At 38.1% G+C, this 16,210-nt stretch overlaps 1 protein-coding gene across 2 annotated transcripts in view; it reads left to right on the top strand.

The window, feature by feature from the left end:
- slc16a2 (solute carrier family 16 member 2) overlaps positions 1–15,989 on the top strand; it is a 19,154-nt gene extending 3,165 nt beyond the window's left edge. For both annotated transcript variants that reach the window (XM_025063237.1, XM_008326685.3), the window contains exons 3-8: positions 5,661–5,805; positions 5,965–6,457; positions 7,478–7,621; positions 7,831–8,059; positions 9,737–10,009; positions 10,842–15,989. In XM_025063237.1, the coding sequence (XP_024919005.1) occupies positions 5,661–5,805; positions 5,965–6,457; positions 7,478–7,621; positions 7,831–8,059; positions 9,737–9,993 (1,268 nt within the window). In that variant the 3' untranslated portion in view covers positions 9,994–10,009; positions 10,842–15,989. The remainder of the gene's footprint in view (positions 1–5,660; positions 5,806–5,964; positions 6,458–7,477; positions 7,622–7,830; positions 8,060–9,736; positions 10,010–10,841) is intronic.
- The last annotated feature ends 221 nt before the right edge of the window (positions 15,990–16,210 follow it).

The raw sequence follows: 16,210 nt of genomic DNA, 5'->3' as shown, positions 1-16,210 counted from the left end.
TGCTTGAGGTCAGAAAGGTTTGTAGTACACTTACTTGGAGTATCTTGAGTACTTTGCTTCTATTATCAGGAGAATGCAAGTGAAAAAAACAAAAACATTTATACATCTGGCTTTTTTAAGTTGTATATGTAAGTGAACATTGAATGCACATTGGACCAGTGTAGTGCGGCCTATTATTTCCCAGTTTACTTGAAGGAAATGTTCATCTTTGACTATTCTAATTACATTTGGATTTTGTGTGGTAGACGTGCCAGTAACAATTAACTCATTAAGCCTGAAAAAAGCTACACCACGGCTGAATGGTTGTATTCCCGGATTCATATGAAACCACATCCATCTACTATACAATGTAAACAACAAGGGACCATTCATATCAATGAATTCATACAACCAGAGGCACTGCAGAAATCTGGTTTTAATATAGATTGTTAAATAACTTTTTGTTTTTAAAGCAAGATGTATCAAATTCAGTAACATCATTAGAACCAGTTAGCAGCTTTAACGCTGCTACAGATCCTTGTATTGTTTTTTTCTAGGTTTAGCAATGCTTTTGTCTTTAGCTGCACTTCTTAAGCAAGGATTAAGCAGTTGACTGAGTTCTGATCTTTATTCTCAGAAAGAGTAGAACACAGCTTAGCAGAGTCCAACCTCTCCACAATATCCAATTCAAAGTTCCTTCCAAAAGATGTCCTGAGTAAAAACCTGAAGACACATGCAGAGCATAACCAAGACGGATAACAAAAGACAAATGTTTTAAGAAGGCAACAACATTTTTAGTGAAGTGTTGGAACAATTACACAACATCTTTTAGATCCATGCTAAACAGAAGTGAATGATAAAGGCCATTAAATAAATGTAGTCGTGGTTAACATACAGTGAACCAAACATGGAATTAGATTAAAAAAAGTTGCCAGGGTTAAGCACGATTGGTTCACACACAATTCTTTGCATTTACATAATGCTATGCTCTGTGCACTGTAACTCCGTTGCCCTGATTGCTTCAACATCTCCAGGGTACATGGTTGAAATCCCAGGTTGGCAGATCAGGGACTGCTGGAGCATTTTTGACATTCCAGTAGACAAAGGAATGGGTTCTGGTCAGAGTAGAGCCATTAGGAGCTTTACACACAATCCAGCAGAAATGAAACAAAGGGATAGAATGCTTCTGTTAAATTTATTGTATAAGAGATGGTATTCCATTAACCTACAGGGTAATTTAAAGCTGGAGCCAATGTAATAAAGATGAACACTTAATATGCTATGAGACACCCGAGGCAGTCAAAGAAATCCTGCTGCTAAATCTCACATTGACAGATGATTATAACCAACAACATGTCAGTCAAACAACCAACCTGATTACACATCCAACCACCAAACAAATCTACAGCCAGTTAATTGAATAACCAACCAACTGCCTTAACAAATGCTCATACATCAAAAAACTTAGCAACCATAAAACTAGCTTGACAATCATCCATCTAACCAACTAACTAACCAATCAGCCCAACAAACAAATAAACAAATAACCAAACATATATCTAAACAACCAGAACATCTGGTCCACTCTACAATCCTCTTTAACTAAAGCTTTTACTAAAAGTTAATATACTGCTGTTTGCTGCTGAAAAGACAGATCAGCTTACTTGCAAAGCAAATGTGCAGAAAAAAAAGCACCAACAAGCACAGGCGAAAAGCTATTGAGACATTTTCTTGTTCTATTTTTCCACCCAGATAACTCTTTAGCTTGCTTGCTAATAGTAAAACTCATCAGCAAACTGATGGGCAAACAGAGATGAGCAACACCAGGGCTCCTTTTTAGTCGGAGTTGGCAGTAACTACTTCAGACTTTAATCCTTAAATTAAACCTTGGATCTCATGCTTGAAAGGATGTATTAACCTTTGGTGACTACCCAACCTTCCTTTCACCAACACTCACAGCAGTTTCTCATCTAACACCAAGCTACTGTTTGGTTTACATCTATTTTATCTAATTATTTAATCTTCCTGTTTTAGTTGTACAAGATGTGCAATATTTGCATGTAGGCCTACTTAGAAACAGTCGAACATTTGTGAAATAATGTGGAAAAAGTAAACTTCAGAATTGTGTGTTCTATTTAGGGCTAGCTGTAAATTTTCCGTTCATGTTTTTTTAACCTTGACCATGTAATTATTACGAGACATAAAAAGCCTGTACCAACTCCTTCAAATTCCCAAGACTCTGCTTATTTCTATCACCGGTTATTTAGAAATGCTTTAACTTGAGCTTCAATGATTTCGTTAGGTTTTACTTACACTCAATGAATGACACACACAATCGCAAATTCCAATTATTCTGCCCTCACTGCCTATACACCAGGATTAGCATCTGAATCATAAAATGGTGCTCTCTTTTTAAAAGCCTGCCTGTATTTTTGATTTTTTTTCCGTTAGTGTACAGTACTTGCGGGTCCTACAGAGTCTCGCGTCTCTCTCTTGCTGTCACAATGAATCCATCACACACACGGACACACTCACGGACACAGAGTTTCCAGCCGCCCTCTCTGCTCTCTTTATAATTCTGTTTGAAGCTGTTCAAGACTAATCTTCTATAATGAATGCACTCTTTTCTGCCTATTTAGAGAACTTCACTTGTCAACAGATGGGGAATGTGGGTTGAAAAGAAAAGAGTCGAGACTACGGGTCTGAATGGGTCTGCAGTTCTGTTGGCTACTGACCAAACTTCCTTTATACAGTATTGTCCTTTTTTTATAGTAGCCTTAGCAGTTTTCAAATACCCATCCATTCATCCAGTCAAAAACGAGAGGACAATGTAAATAACAAACACTGCAACAATTCTTCTACACAGCATGTAGCTTGCTGTTCCTCCCCTGACGTGGATTCTATTAACACAGTATAATTTCCCGGTGAATAAGTTTAGTGTAAGTGATTGGATAAAGGTTTTTGTAATACTTTAAGTGCAGTAGGAGAAATCCTGAGATGAGGTAGTAATAAGTAGAGGACTGTAAATATAAAATCACATGTAATTAACCTTCTATTAAGTGAACCACATGACAGAAAGCAGATCACCAGGTATACACATGTGCTGTTGTCGCATTCACAGCTGACTGATATACTAGATCTTGACATAAATGACAGAACCATCAATAAAGCTGTAAGATGAGAAGCCCAAGTTATTTAATCAACGGATAAACGACTCCCTCGGTACTTACTGCTGCGACTAAAAATGACCTAATTCTGTCAGGAAGTTTGAGCTGAACTTTAAATCTCTGTGCATATGGCATTAAATTTTAAGGCCTTCTGTTTTATTACACCATGTCTTTGTGCACACTGTTGAGGCCGCAGGGCATTAGTGTGAATCCTGCCTTCTTAACAATTCTGCTATGAGACACAGTGTGATTTATTGGCATTTTCTTTGTGGCATCATTGAAAGAGTTATTTTATTAATATCAGTGAACAGAATTTTTTGATAGATGACGAATCAAATTGCACTGGACACTACAGGGTCACATATAATAATTAATAATAATTATATAACCTTTATTCCTACCATAATGGGGACATTCACAGTGTGAGTCTTTGCAACCCACACAGGGTGCCACACAGGAGGCGGCATTAAGGATATGCGGTTCCTCCAGGGTTCAAACCCAAGGCCTCTTGGCAGCTGGTGGACTTGAATCTGAAACCTTCCGGACCACTTCTGCTTCCTTAACCACCAACCCCCCACGTGTAAGGCAGGTGTGCTAAGGGCTACACTGAGTAATCCATGTAGAGACAAAGAACAGTTGGCAATCACTTTTATGTTCTTCCTTTGCTAGGATAGGAAGGCTAATATTTAGTTTGCTAGATGTTGGCAAGTCTTCACACAGTTAAAATGTGTTTCATTTTAACTGTGTTCAGTGTTTATCTGGGTTAGAGTTCTATGTTACTGCACCCTGGCTGCCTAACACCAAACAGCAGTTATTCAAAGTCAACAAACAGCAAAGACAAGAAGAGACATTTGCATGTGCTGAAGTGTTAAAGAAAGTTACAAAAACACCATCCACCACAGATTTGATGCTTAAGCACCACCAGAGAGTCCTGTACAGCCCTTTAGGTTAGGTCTACAGTTATGTAAAGTGAATGTGGAAAATGAACGTTTAGATTTTTGGACTATAAAAAAGATCTGTTATTCTAATTTTATTTAGCACAAATACACACATTTTGTGCAAGAATTAAATTTTTATTCTATGTTTGAGTTGCTTTTCTAGACAGGGTAACGTGGTTTTTCTGTCATTGTTTTTCGGGCCTGGACCTGGAACAGTAGTTCATTAAGTACATACGAAACAGCAGAACTAAACCTTTCTTTAGGTAAATAAATCATAGGAAGGCCTGGGGCACCGCCACTCCCTTACTTACACAGAATTTGACTTTGTATTGTGCTGTGTCACATTTATACAGCATGTATAGTACAGAGAAACTGCCGACAATGGCGGAGTTCATGTTTCATGATGTTTCATTGTGTGTGTCCAAGTGAGTAAATCTTTCCACCCACTGTTTACCTATCTGTCTGGTCACATTCTCACTGATACTCTAGATCAGTGTGACCCACAGCCCAGACTCAGATGTTAGACATTAAAGCTACCTTTGGTCCCCAGGATACTAGACACAGACATGTGTTTGTTTGCACGTTTCGGGTACGCAGTGTCTGTGTTAGATGTTTGTGGCTCCTGTTGTTTTATTAAACTGGACGGCTTTACACCACAGACCAGAACTGTGCACTTTGATCTGGTTTTTGAAATGCTTAATCCACATGGAAAATCTTGTCATGTGGCTCCTATGTATTCTGCATTATGTAAGGCAGCCAACCAGCTTTATTACATTCATTTGTACCAGTCACCTGTATTAGATGGCATGTTCTCTAGTCAAAATTATTTTTATAAACGACAGAGTATTTTGTGACAATTCCAGGCCAAATTATTCATAAAAGAAGTTCCGGAATTCAGGTCTGTTTACTACTGACCATGACGGACCATGATGAGGCGAACCAGACAATCATGACCATCCATTGTTTAACAGCTGAGGTCTTTCATACACAGTTTCCGTCTGAGAACTTTGACAGGAAGCATTGTATAATTGAATAAAAATATGTTGTGGCTGAGAAAGTTCACCAACTTCTCTGGAAGTTTTTCTCACATTATTGTAACTCCCTAATGTCAATGTGCCAGGTTTTAGTGAAGTGTTAGAATCATTTAAGCACTGAAAAATGTGTTGAAATATGTGTCCTCCCATTTTTCACTCACTCTGATGGAATTGAATTGAACTACACATACCATATTTTCCAGACTTTAAGTCGCACTTTTTTTCATCCTTTGGCTAGGTTTGCGACTTATAGTGAGGTGTGACTTATATATTGAAAAATATAATTTCACATGTTCGTTATTTTCACACTGCCGCTAGAGGGCACTGGTGCGACTTATACCCCGGTGTGACTTATATATGTTTTTTTTTCTTCTTTGTTATGCATTCTTTGGCTGGTACGACTTACACTATACAGCGACGTATAGTCCGGAAAATACAGCATATCAATGTACTCAAATAATAAATACAAGTAGAGACATGATTGCATTGTAATGCTTTTGTGAAAGTGAAAGGTTTGTCTCCTCTCTCCTCTCCCTCCACAGCCTGGGTCGGAGCCCTGGCCATGGGCATGATCTTCTTCTGTTCCCCTGTGGCCAGCATGTTCACTGACCACTTTGGTTGTAGAAAGACAGCGGTCTGTGGGGCAGCACTGGCTTTTATTGGATTGCTGACTACATCATTTGCAAAGTAAATCTTGTATTTTTAATGGCCTCACTTAGTTGTTGTAATTTATTACCTCCATAGACTCGTGTCATATAAGGGATGGAGAGAGCTAGGGTCTGAAAGAGATGTTTCTTTACTCATGCCTTTCTCATGTCTTCCTCCCTTTTCTTCACTTTCCTGCAGCTCCCTAGGCCTTCGTTACTTCACTTATGGCATACTCTTCGGCTGCGGCTGCTCCTTTGCGTTCCAGCCCTCACTGGTCATCCTTGGCCACTACTTCAGACGACGCCTAGGCCTGGCTAATGGCGTGGTGACGGCAGGTGCCAGCATCTTCTCGATGGTCCTCCCAGTTCTCCTCAACAATGTGGTTGGTTCTCTGGGGCTCAGTAGGACCTTCCAGATCCTCAGCCTGTTCATGTTGGTCCAAGCTCTCCTGGCACTGACGTTCAAACCGTTACTCCCTTCTGGGGGAGGCATGGGACCACCAGGGATGGGACCTGACCCTGGGGAGCTTCAAAACCAGTCTGGGGCTCAGGGCACAAGCAAATGCAGCAGGATTGTGAAAACGCTCAGAAAATACTTCAACCTGCGAGTATTTCACAACTTGACATATCGTCTCTGGGCATTTGGAATTGCTACAGCTATTCTGGGCTACTTTGTGCCATATGTACATCTGGTAAGTCCATGATGTAGAGTTACACAAACTCGGGCTTTACAAATGAATGTTTTTGCCTGGTGATAGAATTGCATTTGATGTAATACTGGTCTGTAAGATTAGACTTTTCTTTTTGGTTGTAGTCTGGGTTGTCGTCATACTTGATCCAGGTTATTTCAATCTTGAACATTTCAAACACATAGCTTGAGTTATTGATTGAATCTTTACTGATAGCAGCTTCCAGATTTAGTGCATGATTATAAACTCATCTAACCACTTACAAAAACCAGATCTGGACACTTGCCTGGTCCATATATTTTAATGCCACACCTGACTACACAGTTAGTGGCAGGACTTTAAAATAAATCATTTTGCTTTGTGAAGGATTGAGAAGAAGTGTATGTAAAGCTCTAGCCTGAATCTGCGAGGTTCATTTTTTTCTATCCAGATGTCGGATGTTCCAGCTCTGGCCTCCCTCCGTCAGTCCTGTTGTTTCAGGCCTGGGTCCAGATGTAAACACAGCCCCGGCCTTTGTATCGGCTCTGCCTCCTCAGGAAACCTCTCCTGTATGGCGCTCCATATCCCTAAACATGCTTATCCTATGGCTATTGATGGACGTAGAGCCCTTCAAAGCAGAGCAAATATTTTGAAATCTTTTTTTAAGGATAGACATCAGAGGGTGGTTCCATGTTTTGCATTGGAACCGACTGGTCAGGGCATTGGGAAGTCGAGGGAATTTGACCTTATATGCATTGTGTCACCTTATCAAATTGTTCTAAAGTTTGGTGGGCGAAGACATTTTATTTTTAAAGCCACGCCTTTTGGATGAGGAATGGACAAATCTACCACTCCTCCAACAACACTCCCACTCCTAGAGTTCATTGATTTCTTTGGCAACGAGAACAAAAACAGGAGAAATATTCAGCCCCAGGTTGTGCAACATCTTTGTAATCTCATCTGAATGTTATTTATGCAGCATGATCCCATTATGTTAAACAACAGACAAATCTCACACAGTGCTATGTATGTTTTCCCTCCAAGATCAACTTTGTGAAGCAGCAGTTCAAGGACACCGACAAGGACTGGGTTCTCCTGACCTGCATAGGAGCCTCATCTGGTGTGGGGCGTCTTGCTTTTGGAAAAATTGGAGACCTCCTCCCTAGTCTTAAGAAGGTCTACATGCAGGTGAGAAAACTAGTGCTCATTGGTTAGGGTAAAATATTCTTTACGTTAAATTTTGGTATTAGTTCATTTGTTCAGCACCCTGTGCAGCTTTGTTGTGTTAAATGTGCTTAACCTCCTTGATATTCCTGTAGTTCAAATGTTGACCACCCTTCAAATATGTATTCTTCTAAGTGTATTTCGAGTGTTGTTCTTACCATTGTCTGTTTCAGGTGGCCTCCTTCTTGGTTATGGGCTTGTTGTCCATAATGATTCCTCAGTGCTCTATGTTTGAGGGGCTGGCAGTGGTCTGTGTGTTCCTAGGCCTGTGCGACGGTTGCGTCCTGACCATGATGGCCCCTATAGCCTTTGAGCTGGTTGGGCCCATGCAGGCCTCTCAGGCCATTGGCTACCTTCTTGGCCTCATGGCTCTTCCCATGACAGCTGGTCCACCTATCGCTGGTAAGAAGCATACAGTTTTAATTTTGTTGTCCTGGAAATGTTGTCCTCTAGTTGAGGTTCTTCCCTGTCATACATTAGATCTGAGGGTCACATTCACCATGCGGTGTTTTTACTCAAGATACTTTGTATCCAACCGAGTTACACAGTACTGTATGTGATCTGGCTTCAGTCACTAACACGAGGTATGATTGAAATTACCCAAGAAACAACAGTTAGAGTAGGAGCAGAAGAATGTAGGGAGTATCTGAGACAAATGGATGGAGGGATATGTAAAGTAAATTAAATAAGAGGTTTTGGGCTCGCAACCAAAAGCCAGTTCCCTCCAGGGAATTTGTCTGTTAAAGAATTCTCAGAATTCTGTCTCATGAACTCAAGCTACAGTTCAAGTAATGACATTATACGTGTACTTATGTAAGTCTTTTTTTAAAGGCCAAAGTTGAAATAGAAAATGGTTATTTGATTTGCAAAAAATGATTATGTCACTGGTAATATAACATTACATCTGCTCATAAACACAGAACATGAACATGTTGGACTCATGCTGGCAGCAGAGACCTTCAGGCAGCCAGCAAATGTGTTTGTTTACCTCAACAAAGACAGCCAATTACTTTGTACCCTCTTATGTTGTTCCTGAAATGAATAACCACCATCAGATAATTCACTTAATAGAATCTAGGCCCATATATTTAACTACACTGTATAATGCCTGTCCAACCACTAATTGCGCTATTTGTGCCAGCGCACACTTGAAGACATAATGTACAGTACAAGGGTTTCATGTGATTTCATTCATCTTTAATTCAAAACGTCAATGTGGTATTGACTGCAAAAATGTACTTTATTAAGTATAAAAATGTAGGCTAAGAGCAATAATTAGAACTACATCCACATAATGATGTTCAGTACAGTATGTTCTGTGTACACATTATGTGCAAGAATGGCCACGTAATAGCCTACAGTCCATGCACACATTCCTCTTAGTGCACTCATGCACACTGCGGTATAAACTTGTTGACCCTGCTTTCTCAGTAAGTGCTGATGGTGAATGTTGTTTCTTTGAGCACACACTGTATGTAGGAACAGGAACCAGAAACAGAAAAACAAACAAATAGAACGGTGTCAGCAAACTTCTACTCTCAAATTTATTCTATTTACTAATCAATCACTGATCAGCCTGACGTATTTTATTATCACCTTCATGGTTTCTATATAGTATGTCAAGCATGTTATGATTTTTACCAATATGAAGATTTTATTCACCAGCCATAATGGAGTCTGGTGATAAAAGAAAGAAATGTCACAATAAGACATACTGTAAGGAGATTTTAAGAATAGAACGATATTAGCATCGGATATGATATGTCACTAATGCACTCCTATTCGGCTTGGTGTTCTCACTGTGATTCAGTTGAGTTCTAACACAGAACTTGGCGTATTTACAGCTCTGCCTTCAAGTCCAAGTACCCAACCTAAAGAAGTGATGATTGGTTAGTACTCAGATGAAAGTACTGACCATCAGAACAACCCTTATTTGTGTAAAGTGTTTTCACCAATTGGCAAAATATAATCAGAATCTGTATTTCTACTTTATTGTATTTAATCACAACTATCTAGAGCTTTGACAGAGTACGGTAAGTTAATGAAATGACACGTATCCTCTTTCCACCATTTCCCCAGGTCTACTACGTGATTATTTCGGAAACTACACAGTGGCCTTCTCCTTGGCTGGAGTGCCTCCTATGGTTGGAGCCGTGGTGCTATTTTTTGTGCCTCTCGTCCATTCACGACTCCAGCAGCGAGAGGCTGCAGCATCGGCAGAGGAGACGTCCACCACTGCTCACATGTTGCCCACTGCCCAAAAAGCACAGGAGCCCAAGAGCTGCACCAATGGAGAAATCCTCCCAGGCTACAGTGACGTAGAGACACACATCTGAGTTGCAGTGAAGAAAGGTTTAAATGCTTTACAAACACTCACACAAAATATTTAAATATTACAGCTTTCCAATGTTTAATTTTTAAAATCGGATTATTAAAGAGTAATTGATATATTGTGATTAATTGTTTTAATGTATCAGTTAGTCCAGATTATTTTAACATTTCAAAATATGTCTTTTTTGTTAATTACTGGAATAGAAAGACATATAACAGCAAAAAGATGCATTAGTTTCACCATTAGTTTTATCTGTAACTAATTCAACATGTCAAGAATATCACAAGTATTACTAAGAACTTTGCTTTCAAAGCCCTTTTCCTCAGCAATATTTATTAGTCTATGATTCCCTGCATTCCATCTGATAATTGTGTCAGTCAAACTTACTGCCTCGCACTTAGAGACCCATGCTGGACCTTGAGGTAGAATTTAATCTCAGGTCTTTTGGTTAAGCCAAAACCTTATCCCAAAAGAACACATGTATCAACTGTATTTGATGTATAAAAAAAAATGTATTGCAGAGGGAATTACTGGATATGGTATGTCATGTCCAAGTGTTAAAATCCATTAAGGTTTTCCATGGAATTCTCCAGAGTTTAGTTGTACGCAACTAGGCTTCTACTTGGAGCTTAAAAGATGTTTGGATGGAACGAAATATCTTTCGGGCTTGAAAGATGTTTCGTTCCATTCAAGAAGAAGTGTTGCGTACAACTAAACTCTTTGGATAACATGACCTTGATGAATGAGAATCTTTACAGACATATTTCATTCGATTCATTTCACAAACTAATTAACTAATTAACATCTGGTCAACATATTTCTCACCATGTTTACTTCTCTGTTTCTTCCTAGGGATTCCTGCCACCAGCACCTTTGCTCATCTTCAGAATTCCCCTTCCTCCTCACCCAAGAGGTCACAACCACAGACTTGTGTTTGCTGACCATTAACCCTTACCAGCCCTCCTTGTCTGTTTGTTATTTTCATATGGAGATAATTCAAGATTACTCTAGCCACAACCCTCTCACCACAGAGAGGACAAAAATCTTTCCTGTGTTGGATGAGTTCAAGATAAAAAGAGAAGCACAACACACAAATAGGAATGGACTCTGGAGTCATACATATTTTACCTCAAAGAGGAAGCCAATGGTATAATGATGATTTTAACTGACACATGGGTCACTTCTGATGCCAGATGACGTTGGCAGACGTTAATACATGACTGACTGAAATAAATATACTTTTTTTAAGATTACACATATATCAATTTGGAGGAATTTCAAAATAAGAACTAGTTAAGGGATAAAATCTGAGTTTCTTTACGTAGTACCTCATACATCTGTTTTTTGTCAACACAATGCAGGTTTGTCCTACTGTTTTCTGCTGAGCCAGCTGTGATAAGAGAATTATACTCCTGATTGTTGATATAAATGTGAAAAACATCAAAAGAACTATGGAGGTCATTACATCCACATGAGTTAGTCTCCCCTTTGACAGTGCCTGTTGTGGAATTGAACTCTAGTGGACCAAACAACTTTTTCTTTTTTTTGCTTGTAAAAGCGAACTGATCCAGTTGGGAAAAAAAGCAACGTTGCATCATTTCCTGCAGTCGCATTTTATGAAACAAGACCTTATGATTTGAGGCAATCACTTCACTATCCGTCGCTGTATTATAAACCAGGGTCCACTAACAAAAGTATCGCTACAACTCAACCCTTTTACTGATACAAATTCCACGAATTCTGAACTTTTTATATTTGTTGTAGGTTTAATTCACAGCAGGCCAGTGACTACAAAGGTCTGCTAAGAATGAGTCAAATTTTTCTTTTCTTTTAGGAATTTAACTCTACGATTTGCCTTCGATCTTTAGCAGGGTGATAGACTGATCCGCACACACTGTGTTAGTATGAGGTGAAGATGCACAGACTGCATCACGGCTAGAGCCAAAGGCTGATGGGAGATCAACGACCGCCACTAACTGTAGATTCTCATCATCAAAACAAAATTTGAATTTTGATCTTTTTTTAAAGCTTTTGTATGTTTGTTTGTCTGCATTTGTCTGCAGATGATGGGAGCAGTTACGAGGCTAAAATGTTACAGAATGTTGATTATGGGGGACTACTGAGATTACAGCTGCCAAGTGGCCTAATCCCCCCTGAGGCCACCTCACAGGAAAGAAATAAAGAAACAAACAAACAAAAAAAAAACAATTAACTTGCTGCTGTAGTTTAGACAGGACACATGGGCCTCGATCACTGTGTTAGCAGAAACAGATCATCACAGTCTCTGTTTCATCATCATTCAGACCACTTACCTCTGGACTCTGTAATTACAGGTTTTGATTTTGGACAGTAACGAACGATCATCTGTAATGGACAGATGTGGTGCTGCAGTTATGGACAGTTTGTGTAAAAACCTGTGCTGAAGAGTAGGAACGACCTGGTGTTTAGCTGGTGTTTCTTCTCTTTTATAGATCACATCTCTAAAGAAAATGGTACATTAATTTAAAATTGCTCAAAAAACTTACAACTGTAGTTTGGCAGCAAGATAAAACCATTTAAATTAAAACAAGAAAGTTGTTTGAAGGCCAATTAATTTGTGTTGGTGATTCTAAATCTAATTTGGAAATTGATAATTGCAGTTTAGCCAAAGATTGGGGTCTGAAAACTTCAACATCAAAGTTAATGTTATTAATTTAAAAATTCACCAGGAGTTGCAAAAACATTTATACCACTTGAGGGAAGCCAATAGTGTATGATGTTCTGAGTAGTTATATTAAACAATTTATTTTAAAGTAAATATCCATGTGAGGAATACAGTGACACATGTTTTTTTACTATTTAAAGCCAGCTAAATTTTGGGTGCAACTACAGATATACATTTTTAATCGCCTTTATTCGATGCACCAAATTTTTTGGACTAGATTCCATTCGCGGCACACAGTAACTTTCAGTGTTGAAGGCCTAACAGCTGCACAAGCCTCAGTGTGCGCGCGTCAGAGGCAGTACAGCTACATGGGAACTGCTTTGAACAGGAAACACAATAATACCTCAGTAATCATTGGATCAACTGCAGTTTGTTGGATGTTAACATTTATCATTAATTTCTTTGGGGTGTGCTGTTGTTTTCTACATGTCCAAAACCACAAATTTCGCTGTTTGTGTCTCATCATTCAACAGTTGGTGCATGATTGTTTTTACCATTTTCGTTTGTTTTGTTTTTTTTCAGTTGCTCAGTTTTTATTTTTACTCTGTTTCCTCTTTCCTTAGGACTGGTTCTTACTTGTATAGTTCTCTGTTCTCACCACAGCCAATTTTTCTGATATTACTCTAAATATATTTCTAATAGGAAATTCCCCTTATTTCACAGAAACATACAAATTCTGTGGACTTTGAACAAATTAGTCTTTACTAGACGTCTAATAATTCGTACAATTTCTTTCACCCCAAAACTTTAAGCACTTACTTTAAAGAAAGCCATAGAAAATATTTTGTGGCTTTTATAATATGGTTCATGATGTTTTATTGTATTATATTAAATGATTTGGATATCTTAGTGTAAAAATTAAAGTTCAGTTTTACTTATTTTTGATATAGGTATCAATATAACTGCACGTTAGCCCATTAGCTTGTTAGCATGTTACAACCCCAATAAAAAAATAATGTTATTGACAAATTGTGCTAGTTTGTTTGGCTAAACTAAAGCTCAATGTCACTAAAGTCCCAGAAACTAGTACACAAAGTGTAAAGAGAGCTTTGGCAAACATGTTGTGATAAGGATGTAATTTTGTTTTTCTACATTTTCATGCTCAGAATATCCATCCTGTTTCATCTTATTTGGAGAGATGATTGTGATGGTTAAAAACATTTTCCTATTAACAAAACTGCCTTAAAACTCTACATTACAAGTTACCTGTTGATAAATTTGTGTAAGTTTGACAAAAGACTTTTAGGTAAAAAGTTGATGATTTTTTTTTTTTTACATTCACTGTCATGTGTTTTGTGGTATTAATCATTGGTATTTTCATTGGTGTCTTCATTGTTTTAGCCTCACTCAGATTCTGGTTAGAACCAACTGAGTTGTAGTTTACTATTACTGCACATATACCTAATACCTTTTTTTTGTGTGGAAATTTTGCATTTACCGTTGTATTGTTTAATGTTTGATTCTTCTACATGATATAGATCAGCAACTACCTGGATAAGAACTGTTGACTTTGTCCAAATGGTAGGCCATATATACAGTATACACATAGCCTTTTATTTTAATGTTGTGATCAATGCCTTAAATACAGTCCGATTGGATGGTTCCTATTAGATCAGTCATTGACACGGCTGTGCTTTACTGTCTGTTTTCGTCTAAATGGGATAATAATGTACAAAATAGACATTGAGTTCTAAAGGAGAGGATGTAAAAATAATGATCAGGACCATTAAACAATTACTGAAGTGATTAAAGAAAATTAGACCAATTTTTTATATAGCCACATTTGCATTCAGCACTACTGTAGTCAACTTGTGGATGGCTATGTCCATTTCTTATATAGGACTACAGGTGAGGTTTAAGTTTGTATGTAATTTGTTTCTCAATGTGAAGGAGAAGAATGTGTGAAGAATGTTACAGTCATATCTGATTTTTGATCTCTCTGATCTAAACCTTATGCTCTAAATAAGTGATGACTACATGCTTGGACTCTGTATTAGTATCCTAAAGTGTAGTCTCTATGTTACCTAACCATTGTGTATACTACTAACAGTACTAAGTGTTTTCTTTTCCTAATAATTCAAGGGTTATAGAAACGCATTTCCTGACAATCAAAGAAATGGTGCAACTGTCTCCAAATTTGTTTTTTCTTGGTGCTTTTCTGGTGCTCACAGATTTGTGAAATTTGATATGTAGCCCAAAGCTACGTAGGGGCACACACAGAGTTAAACCACATTTTCATATGGAGTTCAACTTCTTAGCTGACAAATGTTGATCTTTTCATATTATATGCATTTTTCTTTAACAAAACATAATATGTTGGCTTTACAAGTCAAGACGGAAATGTGCCTGAACATTTTAGTCATTAGATAAAGAAAGTGTAAAAGGTTAGGGCTCAGTGGCCAGTAAATTACCTTAAAAAATTAATATTGTATATGTCTCTATCTATATATTTAGTGAACCAAAGCAATGCAATTTTGGTTATTCCCCCCTGCAGTACCTCAAAGGACCACTTGTAGGCAAACATTCACACGTTGGAAAGCGCTGTTCTTTACCATTAGTTGATTAAACTTTTCATCTTGACTTTGCCATGATGTCCATAATACTCTTGCTTTCAAGCTCTGCTTGCTACCTTAAAGCACTGCAGTACTGAGGCTTGTTGTTGTTCCTCTTTGTGCCATCTACACCCTGTGAAATGCTGTGCTTTAAAACCACACAAACAGCATGTGATGGCTCAACGTCTATATACAGTATACAGTATATGAAGAGATGACATTTGCCAAAAGCCATTCTAAATTTTCCTCAGTGCTCTGTTTTTCCAGTACTGTTTTCTCACTTATCTTTAAGGTGAAGTATCATTTTTACAGTACTTGGCTACAGTGGCATCACATACATTACTTTGTGTGCTGCTCTGGGAACCATTCATGATTTACAGGGTGATATAAACATTATCTTTCAGTATATCTTGACTGTAGGCACTGTGTTAAAAAAAAACATGCATCGTCTTTTGCAGATGATAAAACCACAATTATGCCAGCCTCACATTATATCTGTGCAGGACTCTGCTAATGCCAACTGCCCTAACAGCCTCTCTTTTTTATATTAACCCTCCACAAACATTAACTTTCTCTATTAAAAAACTGTAATAAAAAGCCATTGGCTTCACCATATCTGTTAGGAGTCTTGCTGCTAAAAAATATAACTTCACCTGTGTTTTCTTTTGTTGTTTGTTTTTCTGTCAAATTAATTTTGAAACATTTTTCTAATAAACACAAATAAAGATGTAACAATCAAACTATTATCATCGTCATGGCCAACAGCTTTTTACATTTTTTCCCCATGATTATCCAGCATGAACTGCTCAGTGTTCACATCAGTCACTGGTGGGCTTTTAGACACAATTATATTATGATTACCCTTAAAAGCACGGACACAGTCGTTCAAAACAAAAACCTGCGATGTTGTTCAGGGACACGCTGAATGACTTTTCAAATGACTGCTCTTCTTATCACCACAGCAA

The sequence above is a fragment of the Cynoglossus semilaevis genome, chromosome 15 (assembly GCF_000523025.1).
Source record: "Cynoglossus semilaevis isolate Cse_v1.0 chromosome 15, Cse_v1.0, whole genome shotgun sequence".
NCBI lineage: Eukaryota > Metazoa > Chordata > Actinopteri > Pleuronectiformes > Cynoglossidae > Cynoglossus > Cynoglossus semilaevis.
This window is presented reverse-complemented; position numbering and strand designations above follow the sequence as displayed.